We start from the raw sequence: 13516 nt of genomic DNA, 5'->3' as shown, positions 1-13516 counted from the left end.
CCAAACTTGGGATTTTTTTTATGGAAAAACGGCATTTGATTACCAATTCTTGTCACCGATTCTATAAATTCGAAGATTTCATTGAGCGGGGTTATTTGAGCGATTTGTTCATAAACATGCCAAGGCGATTCCCTCTATATTTTCGTTCGAGATACCTTGAAGAGTTTAACCAGAGTTTTTCCAATGATACCTTCAGAAAATTTGAGAAATGTCCTCAAAGAATACCTACAAGATTTCTCTAGAAATTTGTCCAAGGCAATGCTAAGGAAATATTTCAGAAATAATTGGTGGTAATTCCTGAAAACCATCCGCTAGATATTCCGTAACGAAATCCTACAGATATCACTCATGGAATACATGATAAATTCCTACAAGAGAGAAGTTTTTCAAAGATCTCCGGATTTCTCCAATTAATTATTGGAAAATTTACCAAAGGTAACCCTGCATAATTTCCCGCAGGAGTTTCTAGTGGAAATCCCTTTATAATCGCATCGCACGAACTACGCTAAATTTAGTCCGTTAAATCAGATGATGACCATATATAATCAGCATGTTAACATGTCTCGAAGAAAACTGAAAAAGTACTTTTTTGATTAACCAAACAATAGTAACTAAGGTATGTTTCATAAATCGAATAAATTTAACAAATGTAAAATGTATAAACACATGCATTTTAAAAACACAATGCAATTAGAATGGTCTACAAATGCTTGACGTCAAATAAATAAATGTATAATCTCAAACAACTCTTGGAGGCAATACAAAAATATTTTCTGTAGCATTTTGTGGTTTTAAACCCTAAATGAATTACTAAACTGAAGAACCCATGGTGAATTTCCTTCAAAAATAATTCAAGATGCATTTGAAGGAATTTAGGAAGGATTTAGGAAGAAAATTATGAGGAAAACTCGGTTGAACCTATTGTGGAATTTGTGAAGGAAGCTTTTATTGAATAATCCATGAAATAATTTATGGAGCAAGTCCTGGGATAATTTGTACACACTTAATTTAGAATGCCGAATCTCGGCTAATTTTAACCGAGATCCGCACAGCCGTGTGGTCGTTCCTGAGATCTGAGGAAAATAAAGCCGAGTATCAGTAAATCGTGCGTCGTTGCTAAGCAACCGGACAATTTGTTAGCTGATTCTCGGTTAAAATCGAGAAACCGTGATTTGCACAGCCGAGCTCGTGAAAAAAAATCTATGTGTGTGTAGGATGATTGTTGAAGGATTGTTTCTGGAAACGACTGGAAGTATATCTGAAAAAATGCCATGCGAGTTTCAATCCTGTAGTTATGTTTCCTATCCTGTTTTTGTTCTGTTTGATTCCATTGATTATTGCAGTAGTAATTACTTCAAGCGTGTGCTAGAATAAGGGCGTAAGTCGCATGATCGATATCGCTTCGTCGATTCTCTCTTCTGTGAAGAAAGGTGATAAGATACGGGTTTGTTATCATTTTTTCACTTCAGGACGCTAGGTAGCAATGCAATCTTGCGTCCTGAAGAGAAAAAACGCTAACAAGCTCGAAAACTTGTCACCTTTATTAACAGAAGAGAGGATCGATGAAGAGAAATCGATCATGCGACTTACGCTTTTATAATAGCACACGCTTGAAGACCATTAGTTGTCAGATGAAGTATGAATATAAATCCTAGAACAAAGGTTTGTCAAATTTCCCGGAAGAATTTCTGTAAGAAAGTTTTCAAGGTAACTCAGAGAAAAAAAAACTGAAGTAATCAATACAAACTTGTCTGAAAAATCTTTCTAGGGAATGCTGTAAGAATTTCTGGAAGAATTTCCAGTGTTACACATTACGGTACCAGCCCTGTAAGTAGTTTGGCTGTAAGTAAACTCGAACAGAAACTGGGCTTGAAAAACAACGCTGCGCCATCAGGGTGTCTGATGGTTGTTTTAATTTTTAGATTTTCAGCTGGTAGTAAAACCAGGTCACGTTCCGCCTCGTCCAAGGTAAGCCCAAAATAACTAGGTACCTCAGGTAGCGTTCATCACACCTGGCCATAGCGAGTAACAGCGACCTGCACCGAACCTATGCAGTAGGGTAGCCCAAAAACTGTTTCATCTTCATTTTGACCATAGGGTGCCCTGTAGTCGATTAAGTGCTTTTGTTAGTGACTTGAAGATTATCCAATCAATAGATAATAGACTGAAAAACGGAAGTTTTTTTTGTTAAGAAACAAAAATAGAAACTGAAACCTGATTTTTGAACAAAAAAAATGGATCACCGTAATATGCAGTGCTGGTAATAATGTGTGTATAATGTACCATAAGAAGTGCTCCGTCGTTACGGGGTGTTATATGAGATATGGTTTTGCTTCGGTTTCGACTTTGATTGGCGCAGGCTGGAACGGGTTTTCCACTGGAGGACTCCACGTCGATGGAATGATAGTGAAAGGTGGAGGTGGCGTCGACGGATGGTGGTAGATTTGTTGGTGTGGTTTGAAATCGAGTCAGCTGACTGACGGTTTATTACCCCGTTCAGCGATTATTATTAAATATCAAATTGCTCAGCGGCAAATTGGAGTTCTTGCGTACAATTATACGGAGCAAGGTTTGCGATACAAAAGAGGGGTGTGTAATTACATTAGAACGTGCTTTGTTTTGTCGGTTGGAGTAATGTTCGCTCGCTAGATTGTGATCGATTGCGATGTTGGGTATCTGAATGGAAACTGTGTTCACCGCTCAGTTATATTCTGAAGAAAAGATTTTTAGGTAATAATGAATGATTGAACTATGTAAAGATAAGTACCGTAGAGAAGAATTTTGGTATAACTCATTTTGTTAATATGCATGTACATTGCTATTAATAGGAAAAACAGCAATCTTGTGCCTGCCTCAATCAGCACATAAACCAAAATACATCGAAAATCTTACTAAAATGTTACCTTTTCTTCTCCCTCACGCACAGGTTACGGTCGTCGAGATGTGGTTGAATTCCTACTCACCAACGGTGCATCGATCCAGGCCCGAGACGACGGAGGGCTCCACCCGTTGCACAATGCGTGCTCGTTTGGCCATGCGGATGTCGTTCGCTTGCTGCTGGAGGCCGGTGCCAATCCGAACACCCGGGACAACTGGAACTACACCCCTCTGCACGAGGCCGCCAGTAAGGGCAAGGTGGACGTCTGCATAGCTTTGCTGCAGCACGGTGCCGATCCGAACATTCGGAACTCGGAGAACAAGATTCCGTTGGATCTGGCCGATCCTTGCACGCGACCTGTTCTGACGGGTGAATACAGGAAAGATGAACTGTTGGAGGCTGCCCGGTCAGGCTCGGAGGAACGTTTGCTGGAACTGTTAACTCCGCTGAATGTGAACTGCCATGCAAGTGATGGCCGCAAGTCAACGCCTCTACATCTGGCCGCCGGCTACAATCGGATTCGGGTGGTGCAAATCCTGCTGCAGCACGGTGCCGACGTGCACGCCAAGGACAAGGGCGGACTGGTGCCGCTGCACAACGCATGTTCCTACGGTCACTTCGAGGTCACCGAACTGCTCATCAAGCACGGTGGCAACGTGAACGCCAACGATCTCTGGGCCTTTACGCCGCTGCACGAGGCCGCTTCCAAGAGCCGGGTGGAGGTGTGCAGTCTGCTGCTTGCGGAGGGAGCCGATCCGACGCTACTAAACTGCCATAACAAGTCGGCCATCGATTCGGCACCGACGCGGGAGCTCCAGGAGAAGATTACATGTAAGTGTGGGTTAGGGGTAGGGGGAGCTTCAGAATCGTCTTCATTTATGTTGAATCCTGTGCATAGCTTTCTTTCTGGAATTACAACAGCTAGTCCATATACAGCATACAACATAGCTGGCCTAAAACTTTGTTTGACGATCAAAAGCTTGTTCTTAAGACCAAGTTTTGACTTTATGTTAATAAATGGATATAGATATTTTATATATTTGTTACATCAAGCCAAATGCCCTCAATGTGATTTTTGAAAGTTAAATTTGTACCTAGCCTATTTATTGGAACCCCTCTCATCGTGACAACATGTCCACTTGAAGGTTTCAAATAAATAGCTTTTGGTTTATGTGGAAATATTATAAGTTAACTTCCATTTTTGCAAGTTTGACGAAATCATATCCAAACTCTTTAGCAGTCTACTACAGATGACACGTAGGCTTCCTCCTTTGGTGGAGAAACCTGTGTCATCTAGCGGAAGTTTTTTTTTTTAATTTTTTTTTATTAGTATCATTTAAAACATTACATCCATTATTATCTAGGTGTTTTGTGTTATTAGACAACACTATCATCCTAATTTGGTAACACAAATCTAAGATTTTATTAACATTTTGTTAACAACATATTACATTTCATTTGCCGTAGCAGTTCAGTTTTTTTTACAGGTGAGTTGATTTCACCTGCTTATAAGAGAAAAAAAAGTTTTTAATATACTTAAGGTGAAACAGTTTGAAATCAACTTCTTAGATTGCACTAAAACTTTTAAGGCACAAATCTCGCGAAAAAAGCATCCAACAACAGTGCCCTTTTTATTTTGGCTTTGTGCACTAGCAGAAAGCTTAAAATAAGAAGATCAGAAACGTTTGCCAACTATTTCTCCAGTTTTGTGCCTTTGAAAACGTGAGTAGGGGCACAAGTCGGCCATTGTGCCGGCCATCTTCGGACTCTAAGATGTTTCACCTTAACCTAACTTAACCTAAACATATAACGCATTAATCGTGGCAATAGAAGATTGTAACGATTTTTGCCTTAAATTATTAATTATTTTATTTGACATTTGTTCCAATGTTTCAACATGGGATATTCTATGTAACTCATTGGTACTATACCAGGGAGGAAGCCTCAGAATCATTCAAAAAAAAATTATTTTGAATTCTCTGCAGAGCTTTCTTCCTGGTATTAGAACAGCTAGTCCATATTGGTACAGCATACAACATGGCTGGCCTGAAAATTTGTTTGAATATCAAAAACTTGTACTTAAGACAAAGTTTTGATATTCTATTAATAAGTGGATAGAGACATTTTACATATTTGTTAGATTTGGCTTGAATGCCCTCAATGTGATTTTTGAAAGTTAAATTCTTATCTAGCATGAGCCCTAGATACTTAACTTCATCTGACCAATTTATTGGAACCCCTCTCAGCGTGACAACATGTCTACTTGAAGGTTTCAAATAAAGAGCTTTTGGTTTATGTGGGAATATTATTAGTTGAGTTTTGGAAGCATTAGGAGAAATCTTCCATTTTTGCAATTATGTATCAGGTATCAGAAGGCCGGCTCCAGAGGCACGTTCCCCGCCATTTGGGAGATTTGTGCCATCGCCATATTTGAGCCTATTTCATCATCTACCCGATGGGAGAGGAAAGGGAAGGGAAAGATGGGAGGAAATAGGAGTGGGGTCCCTTGAAGAGGGAAAATCGCATAAGCGAATTGAGAGCATGTAGCTCCATACCACAATGGGTTCGAACAGCGCCCTAAAAAGGACACTGCAAAACGCATGAGCGTAAAGAGAGCCTATAGCTCATTACCACAGCGGGTTAAGAATAACAGAATGTCCTGAAGATTCAGGTTTCTGAAATCAGTTTCACTTAATAAGTGTTAACCAAGTAATTGGAATCGCAATTACGCGAAGATTGGATAGTTACATATCAGGTGAGAAGAAGTTCCATAATCGGAATCATAACTATCACACACAAATGTATCAACACACTGAATATTTGCCATGTGATAGTTGAGTCGGCAGTGACCAGTCAAGGTTGTTACCAAGAGACTGCAATTCTGCTTTGACAGATTTGTTACATACTTAGCCACCTTTGGGATGGCTCAGTAATGTACAATTTTTTTGACGACATGACTCAAAATTATTCCAATATTGCTGGTGCTGAGTTGCCGCCCAAGAATTTCTGAAGCTTCACCCAGCACTTCGAAATTGGAATAGCTGCCTGAGGGCCAATGAAGTCATGCGATGCTCCATTGCGAGCTAATTCATAAGCCAATTCATTCCCAGCAATGGAAGAATAGCAAGGACCCATATAAGTTTTACAGAGTTCATTGAATTCAGTTCCTCAAATTGAGTTCGACGTGCGATAACAAGCTTAAACCTTGAGTTGGCCTAAGCAAGAACTTTTAAAAGCAGCCTGACTATCTGACATATTCCTTTACAAATAGCCAGACGACAACTCGTCCCGCGAAGGGAGTTGTGAGGAACAAAGTGACAAGCAATTGTGGAATTCACTCGAAGCAAGGACAATTGTGTCCCAATTCACCGGAAGTGGAAACATTCAAATCACTAGGATTTCTAATGGACGGAGAGAATTCATAGAATTTGGTCACAATCAATTCCCAGTTTGTGGAGTATATGTTCATATAGAGATGTAGCGATGATCAGATAATGATTCATCATCTGATACATGCCAATTCGTCAACTCGTGACTGATTCTGTTCAAGCAGAGCATTATGTCTAACACTTCTTCTCTAGCAGACACCATGAAGTAAGTAATCCAAGATTTGAACTACTTAAGCATTCCATCAGACTGGAGCTTCTCAAATTGATATCTGAGCTGATCCAGATGATGTGATGAGTATCAGCATCACTACCCACAAATCAGCAGACGGCCTTTTCATGGGCAGTGAACGACAACTCGTTTGAAATCATCCATTGGGGATGGTTCATCATGTGGTAAATACACCACACAACGAAAGACGTATTTCCTATTGAGGTCACCAACAGAAATATCAATTGTGACAGCACATACATCTCTGGTTGTTAACAAAAACTGGGTCCACAAGGTTACCTAGATAAAAGTACACAAAAGTGTGGGTTTTGCGCCATTTGAACTGTACCATTTGCATGAGTCTACATAGATTGATCGTTGCTGATATTTTATGCTGAAGATTGGTCTAACTAAGCTATCCTAACCGTAGCCACTACCCAAACTAGGCAGGATTAAGCTTGTCGCAATCTCAGAACGAAAAAGACCAACAGCGAAAAAACCAGATCGGTATCTCTTAAAAGTCGCCAAAGGCGAAAAGCACAGACTACACTGTGTAATACGCATAATGCGAAACCATTGAGGTGAAAATTTAAACTAAATTACAACGTATTAATAATCCCACCCTTATTTAGCCTCAGGCTTGAGACTGAAGAAGGGCAGCCGATTATCTCGGAGAAACACAAGGTCACCTACACCATTGCTCCGGGTATCACAGGAAGGGCATAATACTGTAGAGGGCGCCCAGGTACTGCACAGGCTCCGTTTGCGGTTAGGTTTTATTTAGACCCCCCTAACCATTCATTCTTAGGCACGGTAAGCTTAAAGCCGCATGAATTAGGGGTCACCTGTTAGGTGGATTTTTACCACCGGAACAGGCAGTCCGTAGTGTTAATACTTAGCCAATTGAAACAACCGCTACCGACACTACACGGCTATCTAGGCTGATCGGGAAAAGGAAGCTCACATTGATGATTAACTCCTGACGTGCCCAAACAGCCCCAATTTGTTTTGCTTGTCTCGGTTAGGAGCGAATTAAATTTTTGACATCCCTGAGGTAAGTCAGATGTGAAAATATTGTATAATATTGGTCCCAGAATGCTGCCTTGAGGAACACCAGCTCTTACAGGAAGTTTTTCAGATCTGGAGTTCTGATAATTAACCTGAAGTGTACGATTTGACAGATAACTTTGAATTATTCTAACAATGTATGTTGGAAAATTAAAGTTTTTCAATTTTACGATCAAATCTTCATGCCAAACACTGTCGAATGCTTTTTCTATGTCTGGAAGAGCAAGACCAGTAGAATAGCCTTCAGATTTGTCGGAACGGATCAAATTTGTTACACGTAAGAGTTGATGAGTGATCGAATGTCCATGGCGGAATCCGAATTGTTCATTGGCAAAAATTGAATTTTCGTTGATGTGGGCCATCATTCTGTTCAAAACAACCTTTTCAAAAAGTTTACTGATGGAGGAAAGCAAACTGATTGGATGATAGCTAGAAGCTTCTGCTGGATTTTTGTCTGGTTCTAAAATTGGAACAACCTTAGCATTTTTTCATTTGTCAGGAAAATATGCTAATTGAAAACATTTGTTGAATATATCAACTAAAAATGATAAGCTACTTTCTGGAAGTTTCTTGATGAGGATGTAGAAAATTCCATCATCGCCAGGAGCTTTCATATTTTTGATTTTTTTAATAATAGTTCTCACTTCTTCCAAATCAGTCTCCCAGGCATTTTCGAAAACGTTCTCTTGATTGAGAATATTTTCGAAGTCCTGAGTAACTTGATTTTCAATTGGACTAGTAAGTCCTAAATTAAAATTGTGCGCACTTTCAAACTGCATAGCAAGTTTTTGAGCTTTTTCGCAATTAGTTAGTAATAATTTACTTGTTTTTAATTATGAATCGTGGTTTACGGCAAACCAGCCGAGTGGAAGTTTAACAACTACCGAAAAGCTAAACATTACATATAATTTGCAATTGGATTAGATGGACAAATTGATGTGAAGATTTGCGAAAAAGTTACTCGTCTTCTCAGTGAGAATCGAACTCACGACTCCCTGATCTCTAGTTAGGGCGCGTTACCCCTACGCCATGAGAGGACTCATGAAGGCAGAAGTTAACCTGAATTCGATTTCAGCTCAATAATCACGTGGTCCTCTTTCGCAAAGTGCACCTCTTTCGGAAGAATTAGATGCCCATCCAAACACAACGCTTTCTATTTATATCCAGTGCCTAGCCCGAGAGCGCATTATTTTTTAGGTAATGAAATAGCACACAACACTAGCCAGCAACTGTACTGGCTGAGGTTAAGGAAATTTAACTGAGTTAAGGAAACTTAACTTCGCCAACGGGTCCAACGAAAAATCGAAGGCACGGGTCCAAACAAGGATCGTAAAGGGATCAATAGTAGAAAAAAATAGTACTGAAAAGTACTGTTTTAGTAGCACTGAAAAGTACCGGTTTTAATTTTAGCACTGAAAAGTACTGTTTATGTAGCACTGAAAAGTACTGATTTATTGCTTAAGGTAGTTTTTAAGAAAACTTCCAAGAGCAGAGAGAAATCGTGAACGCACAGCACGAAGGTACGATGCGCACTGAGTTACTAATTCTTCCATTTGTTCTGCCTATTGCTTCCAGATGAATACAAGGGTCATTGCGTGCTGGACGCGTGCCGCCAGGCTGACATGCAGCGTCTGAAGAAGAACCTCACCACTGAGACTGTGAACTTTATCCATCCGTACAGCGGAGACACGCCTCTGCACGCCGTAGCGCAATCCGTCTATCCGAAGCGAAAGCAAGTCCTCGAGGTCCTAATCCGGAAGGGTGCTCTACTAAACGAAAAGAACAAAGACTTCCTGACGCCTTTGCACATCGCTGCGGACAACTCCCACTACGAGATCATGGATGTGCTGTTGCGTCACGGTGCCAAAGTAGACTCGCTGGATGGACTGGGCCAGACTGCGCTTCACCGGTGCGCTCGGGAGGACAACATCCAGGCCTGTCGGCTTCTGCTGTCCTACAACATCGACACCAGTATCGTATCGCTTCAAGGATACACGGCTGCACAGCTAGCGACTGAGAATGTACTGAAAATCCTACAGGATCCACCATCGGACACGGTGGACCTAGAGTGCCAACTGTTGGAGGCGGCTAAGGCTGGTGATTTGGACACGGTACGTCGGATTGTCCTGTCCAATCCAATGACCGTCAACTGTCGTGATCTGGACGGTCGTCACTCGACGCCGTTGCATTTTGCCGCCGGATATAATCGCGTTCCGGTGGTGGAGTTTCTACTGGAACACGGTGCCGAGGTGCATGCTTCCGATAAGGGCGGATTGGTTCCCTTGCATAATGCCTGCTCGTATGGCCATTATGAAGTGACCGAGCTTCTGGTTAAGCACGGAGCCAATGTGAATGTTGCAGATTTGTGGAAGTTTACGCCGCTGCACGAAGCTGCCGCCAAGGGAAAGTACGAGATTGTAAAGCTGCTTATAAAGGTAAGATTCTAGATTTCCTTCTGATAAATATGGAGAAGTAACGTACAATATCTCATTGTAGCACGGAGCAGACGTAACGAAGAAGAACCGCGATGGTGCAACGCCGCTGGATCTGGTTCGAGAAGGCGATCAGGATGTGGCGGATCTGCTTCGGGGTAATGCGGCCCTGCTGGATGCCGCCAAGAAGGGTAATCTGGCACGCGTGCAGAGACTGGTCACACCGGACAACATCAACTGCCGGGACGCCCAGGGCAGGAACTCAACGCCTTTGCATTTAGCTGGTAAGTTGCTGGTATTTATATGGTCATTGATCCTTATTGTTGTCAATTGGGTCCTAAAATTTTTAATGAAATCTTGTTTTTATTCAATAACACAAAAGAGCACCTTACTGCAACTACTTTAGCAATTTTTCCCGTCCAAATAACGGCTATATCATGTTTAAACTTTAATTTAAAGATTGGGTCCATAAATGAACCTTGACACTTAAGGTCATGTTTGACGTTCGCTTAGTCGACAAAAACACCACAGGGGTTTTAGTTTTAACACTGGGGTTGTTCCTGTCTGACATTTCGGAAGGGACACGGAAAACAAAATACACCCAAAATTTGAGTTAAAGACAAGGTGTGTGACAAAATCTAAAATAAACATAGAAAATGTTTTTTGTACTTAAACTACCGGAAAACATTAAAAAATTGAGTAAACATGGGTTCTTGGCCTAAACTTAAGCGTTTGGCACTAAAATTGGGACAGGGCTTTGAGACCCTATTATCCAGAGATTCATTAAGGAATACCGTCTTAAATTCCTACAGAAATAGTTACGAAGAAAATATCTGGGAATGCCCTCCGGTCTACTTGCGGAGATTCTTCCAGGAATATTTACGGGGATTATTTCAAAAATTTCTATGGAGATTCCTCCAGAAACACATCTGGACATTTCATCATTAATACTTCCAGGGAATCCTTCAGGATTACCTTCAGGGATTCCTTCAGAAATATCTCCAACGATTCCTCCAGGAATACGTTTCAGGATTAGGCAATTGCTCCAGGAATACCTTCGGGAATTCCTTCAGGAATATCTTCTGGCATTCCATCAGGAATGCCTTCTGGGATTCCTCTGGGAATACCTCCAAGAATACCTTCTGTGATTCCCCAAAGAATACATCCGGATATTCCTTCAGGAAAACTTACAGAGTTTCCATTCCTCCAAAAATACTTCCGTAGATTCCTCAAGGAATACTTACGAGGATTTCTCCAGGAATATCCAGGAGATTCCTTCAGAAATAATTTCGGAGATTCCTACAGGAATACCTTCGGCGATTCCTCCAGGAATATCTTCGGAGATTCCTTCATGAAAATCTTCAAAGATTCCTTCAAGAATACCTTCGAAAATTCGATACCTTCGGCGATAATAACCGGGATACCTTTGGAGATTCCTCCAGGAATACTTTCGGAGAATCCTCCAGAAATAATTTCGGAGTTTCCTACAGTAATACCTTCAGCGATTATTTCAGGAATATCTCCAGGGATACCTCCATGAACATCTACAGCAATATCTGTGGGGATTCCTTCAGGAATGCCTTCTGGAACTCCACATGGAATACTTTATGGGATTCCTCCAAGAATACCTTTTGTGATTCCTAAAAGAATGTCTCCGGTGATTCCTTCAGGAATATTTACAGAGATTCCTTCTGGAATACTTACGGAGATTCCTCCAGGAGTATCCAGAAAATGCCTTCAGAGATTTCTTCCGGAATACCTTTGAAAATTCGACACCTTCAGCAAAAATTCGAAACCCTTAGCGATAATTTCCGGGATACCTTTGGAGATTTCTCCAGGAATACTTTTGGAGAAGCTTTCAGAAATAATTTCGGACTTTCCTACAGAAATACCTTCAGCGATTCCTTCAGGAATAACTCCGGGGATTCCTCCATGAATACCCCCGGTGTTTCCTCCAGGAATATCTCCGGGGGTTCTTTCAGCAATATCTCCGGGGATTCCCCCAGATATAAGGTACAGTGGGGGAAGTGTATCAGTGGGGCAAGTGGATCATTTGTCAATATAAAGCATAAATGCTTGAATATGTTGAATGTTTTCGCACCATTGCTTCGTTTTAGGTTATATTCTTATGCCCACACTGATACTATTGCAAAACTGGTACTACACGTACACTAACACAAGCAAATTTGTTAGCTGCAAAAAGTAATTAATTTCAAAATTGTTTTCCATCAATCAAAAATCCATTGTATCTCTGTCTTAAATCGAATTCTATTATTTTTTTCGACACATGGTGAGCACTTCAGTTCTAATTGAATGAATCACAATGAAAAATATGTGATTTTTATAAATAAATACAAATGAATTGGACATGGTACACTTACCCCTACTTTTTAATGGGGTGGGGTAAGTGGATCAAGAATTATTATCATTTATTGGCAGACTGCTTACGAGAATTTTATTAAGCTTTAATATCCGCAAATGTTGTTTTCCTTTATTTTCTTCCATTCCCAGCTTGAATTTGTCAAATTGACCATAGAAAATTTGAATTAATTCACCTAAAAGTTTTTTTTAACCTTTCTGGCATAAAAAAAAATTAAAAGAATAATAATTTCAAAATGTACACGAAACGTTTCGTGTTTTATCTAAGTTGAGTTGTAAAAGAGCAAAATATACTAATTTTCCAATTGAACGCTTAGTATCGTACCTTATTTGACCATAGAAATTGTTCTAGACAGATGATACACATATGTTCATAAATAAAATAGAAGTATTTCAGTTTGTTATTCCAAAGTAAAAGTAACTAATATTTTTAAACTAAGAGTGTTTTTCGAAAATATCGTTAGGAATAACCCAACAATACTTCTGTATAACTTATGCGTATAAATGGATGAATTTTCTCCAAATTTTTCTAGAGTCAATGTTTTTTTTTTTTTGTTAGATTTAGTATGAACCAATATATACATACTTTTTATTATATTTTGATTTAATAAAGGAACATTTTTTAATTTTAAAGTATTATAATGTAACATTACTAGCACATATAACAAGAACGAGAGTAATATCATTTTTATTATACATAATCACACCACATTTGTTTCGAGAACAGATTTTTTTAATTGGTGATCCACTTACCCCACCATGGTGGGACAAGTGGATCATTTGGCGCAAATTTTTAAGTCTCTCATACTCAATACATAACAATCAAAAAAAATAAAAATAAATGACGATTTGAAGTATAATAGTCCCTCATTTGTTATCCACAGAAAAAAGTTTGAATTGCATTATTCACGTTAGCTGTACATAACAATGAAGTTAATTATTGATTTTTCTGTATCCACTTACCCCACGGTACCTTACCTCCCGGGATACCTCCAAGAATTCCCCTGGGGATTCCTCCAGGTATACCTCTGGGGATTTCTCCGGGAATATCTTCAGAAATTTATCCAAAAATATCTCCGGAATTTCTTCCAGCAATACCTCCGGGGTTTCCTCCAAGAATACTTCCGCAGATTCCTCCAGAAATACTTCCGCAGATTCCTCC

The 13516-nt window shown here is 40.0% G+C and overlaps 1 protein-coding gene across 2 annotated transcripts in view; it reads left to right on the top strand.

Moving 5' to 3' along the window:
- LOC5578003 (tankyrase) overlaps positions 1–13516 on the top strand; it is an 86507-nt gene that overhangs the window by 51530 nt on the left and 21461 nt on the right. For both annotated transcript variants that reach the window (XM_021852804.1, XM_001656691.2), the window contains exons 3-5: positions 2927–3709; positions 9119–9978; positions 10040–10259. In XM_021852804.1, the coding sequence (XP_021708496.1) occupies positions 2927–3709; positions 9119–9978; positions 10040–10259 (1863 nt within the window). The remainder of the gene's footprint in view (positions 1–2926; positions 3710–9118; positions 9979–10039; positions 10260–13516) is intronic.

Source organism: Aedes aegypti, chromosome 3 (assembly GCF_002204515.2).
Source record: "Aedes aegypti strain LVP_AGWG chromosome 3, AaegL5.0 Primary Assembly, whole genome shotgun sequence".
Classification (NCBI taxonomy): Eukaryota; Metazoa; Arthropoda; class Insecta; order Diptera; family Culicidae; genus Aedes; species Aedes aegypti.
The sequence above is the reverse complement of the archived record's forward strand: the minus strand, read 5'-3'. Positions and strand labels throughout refer to the sequence as shown.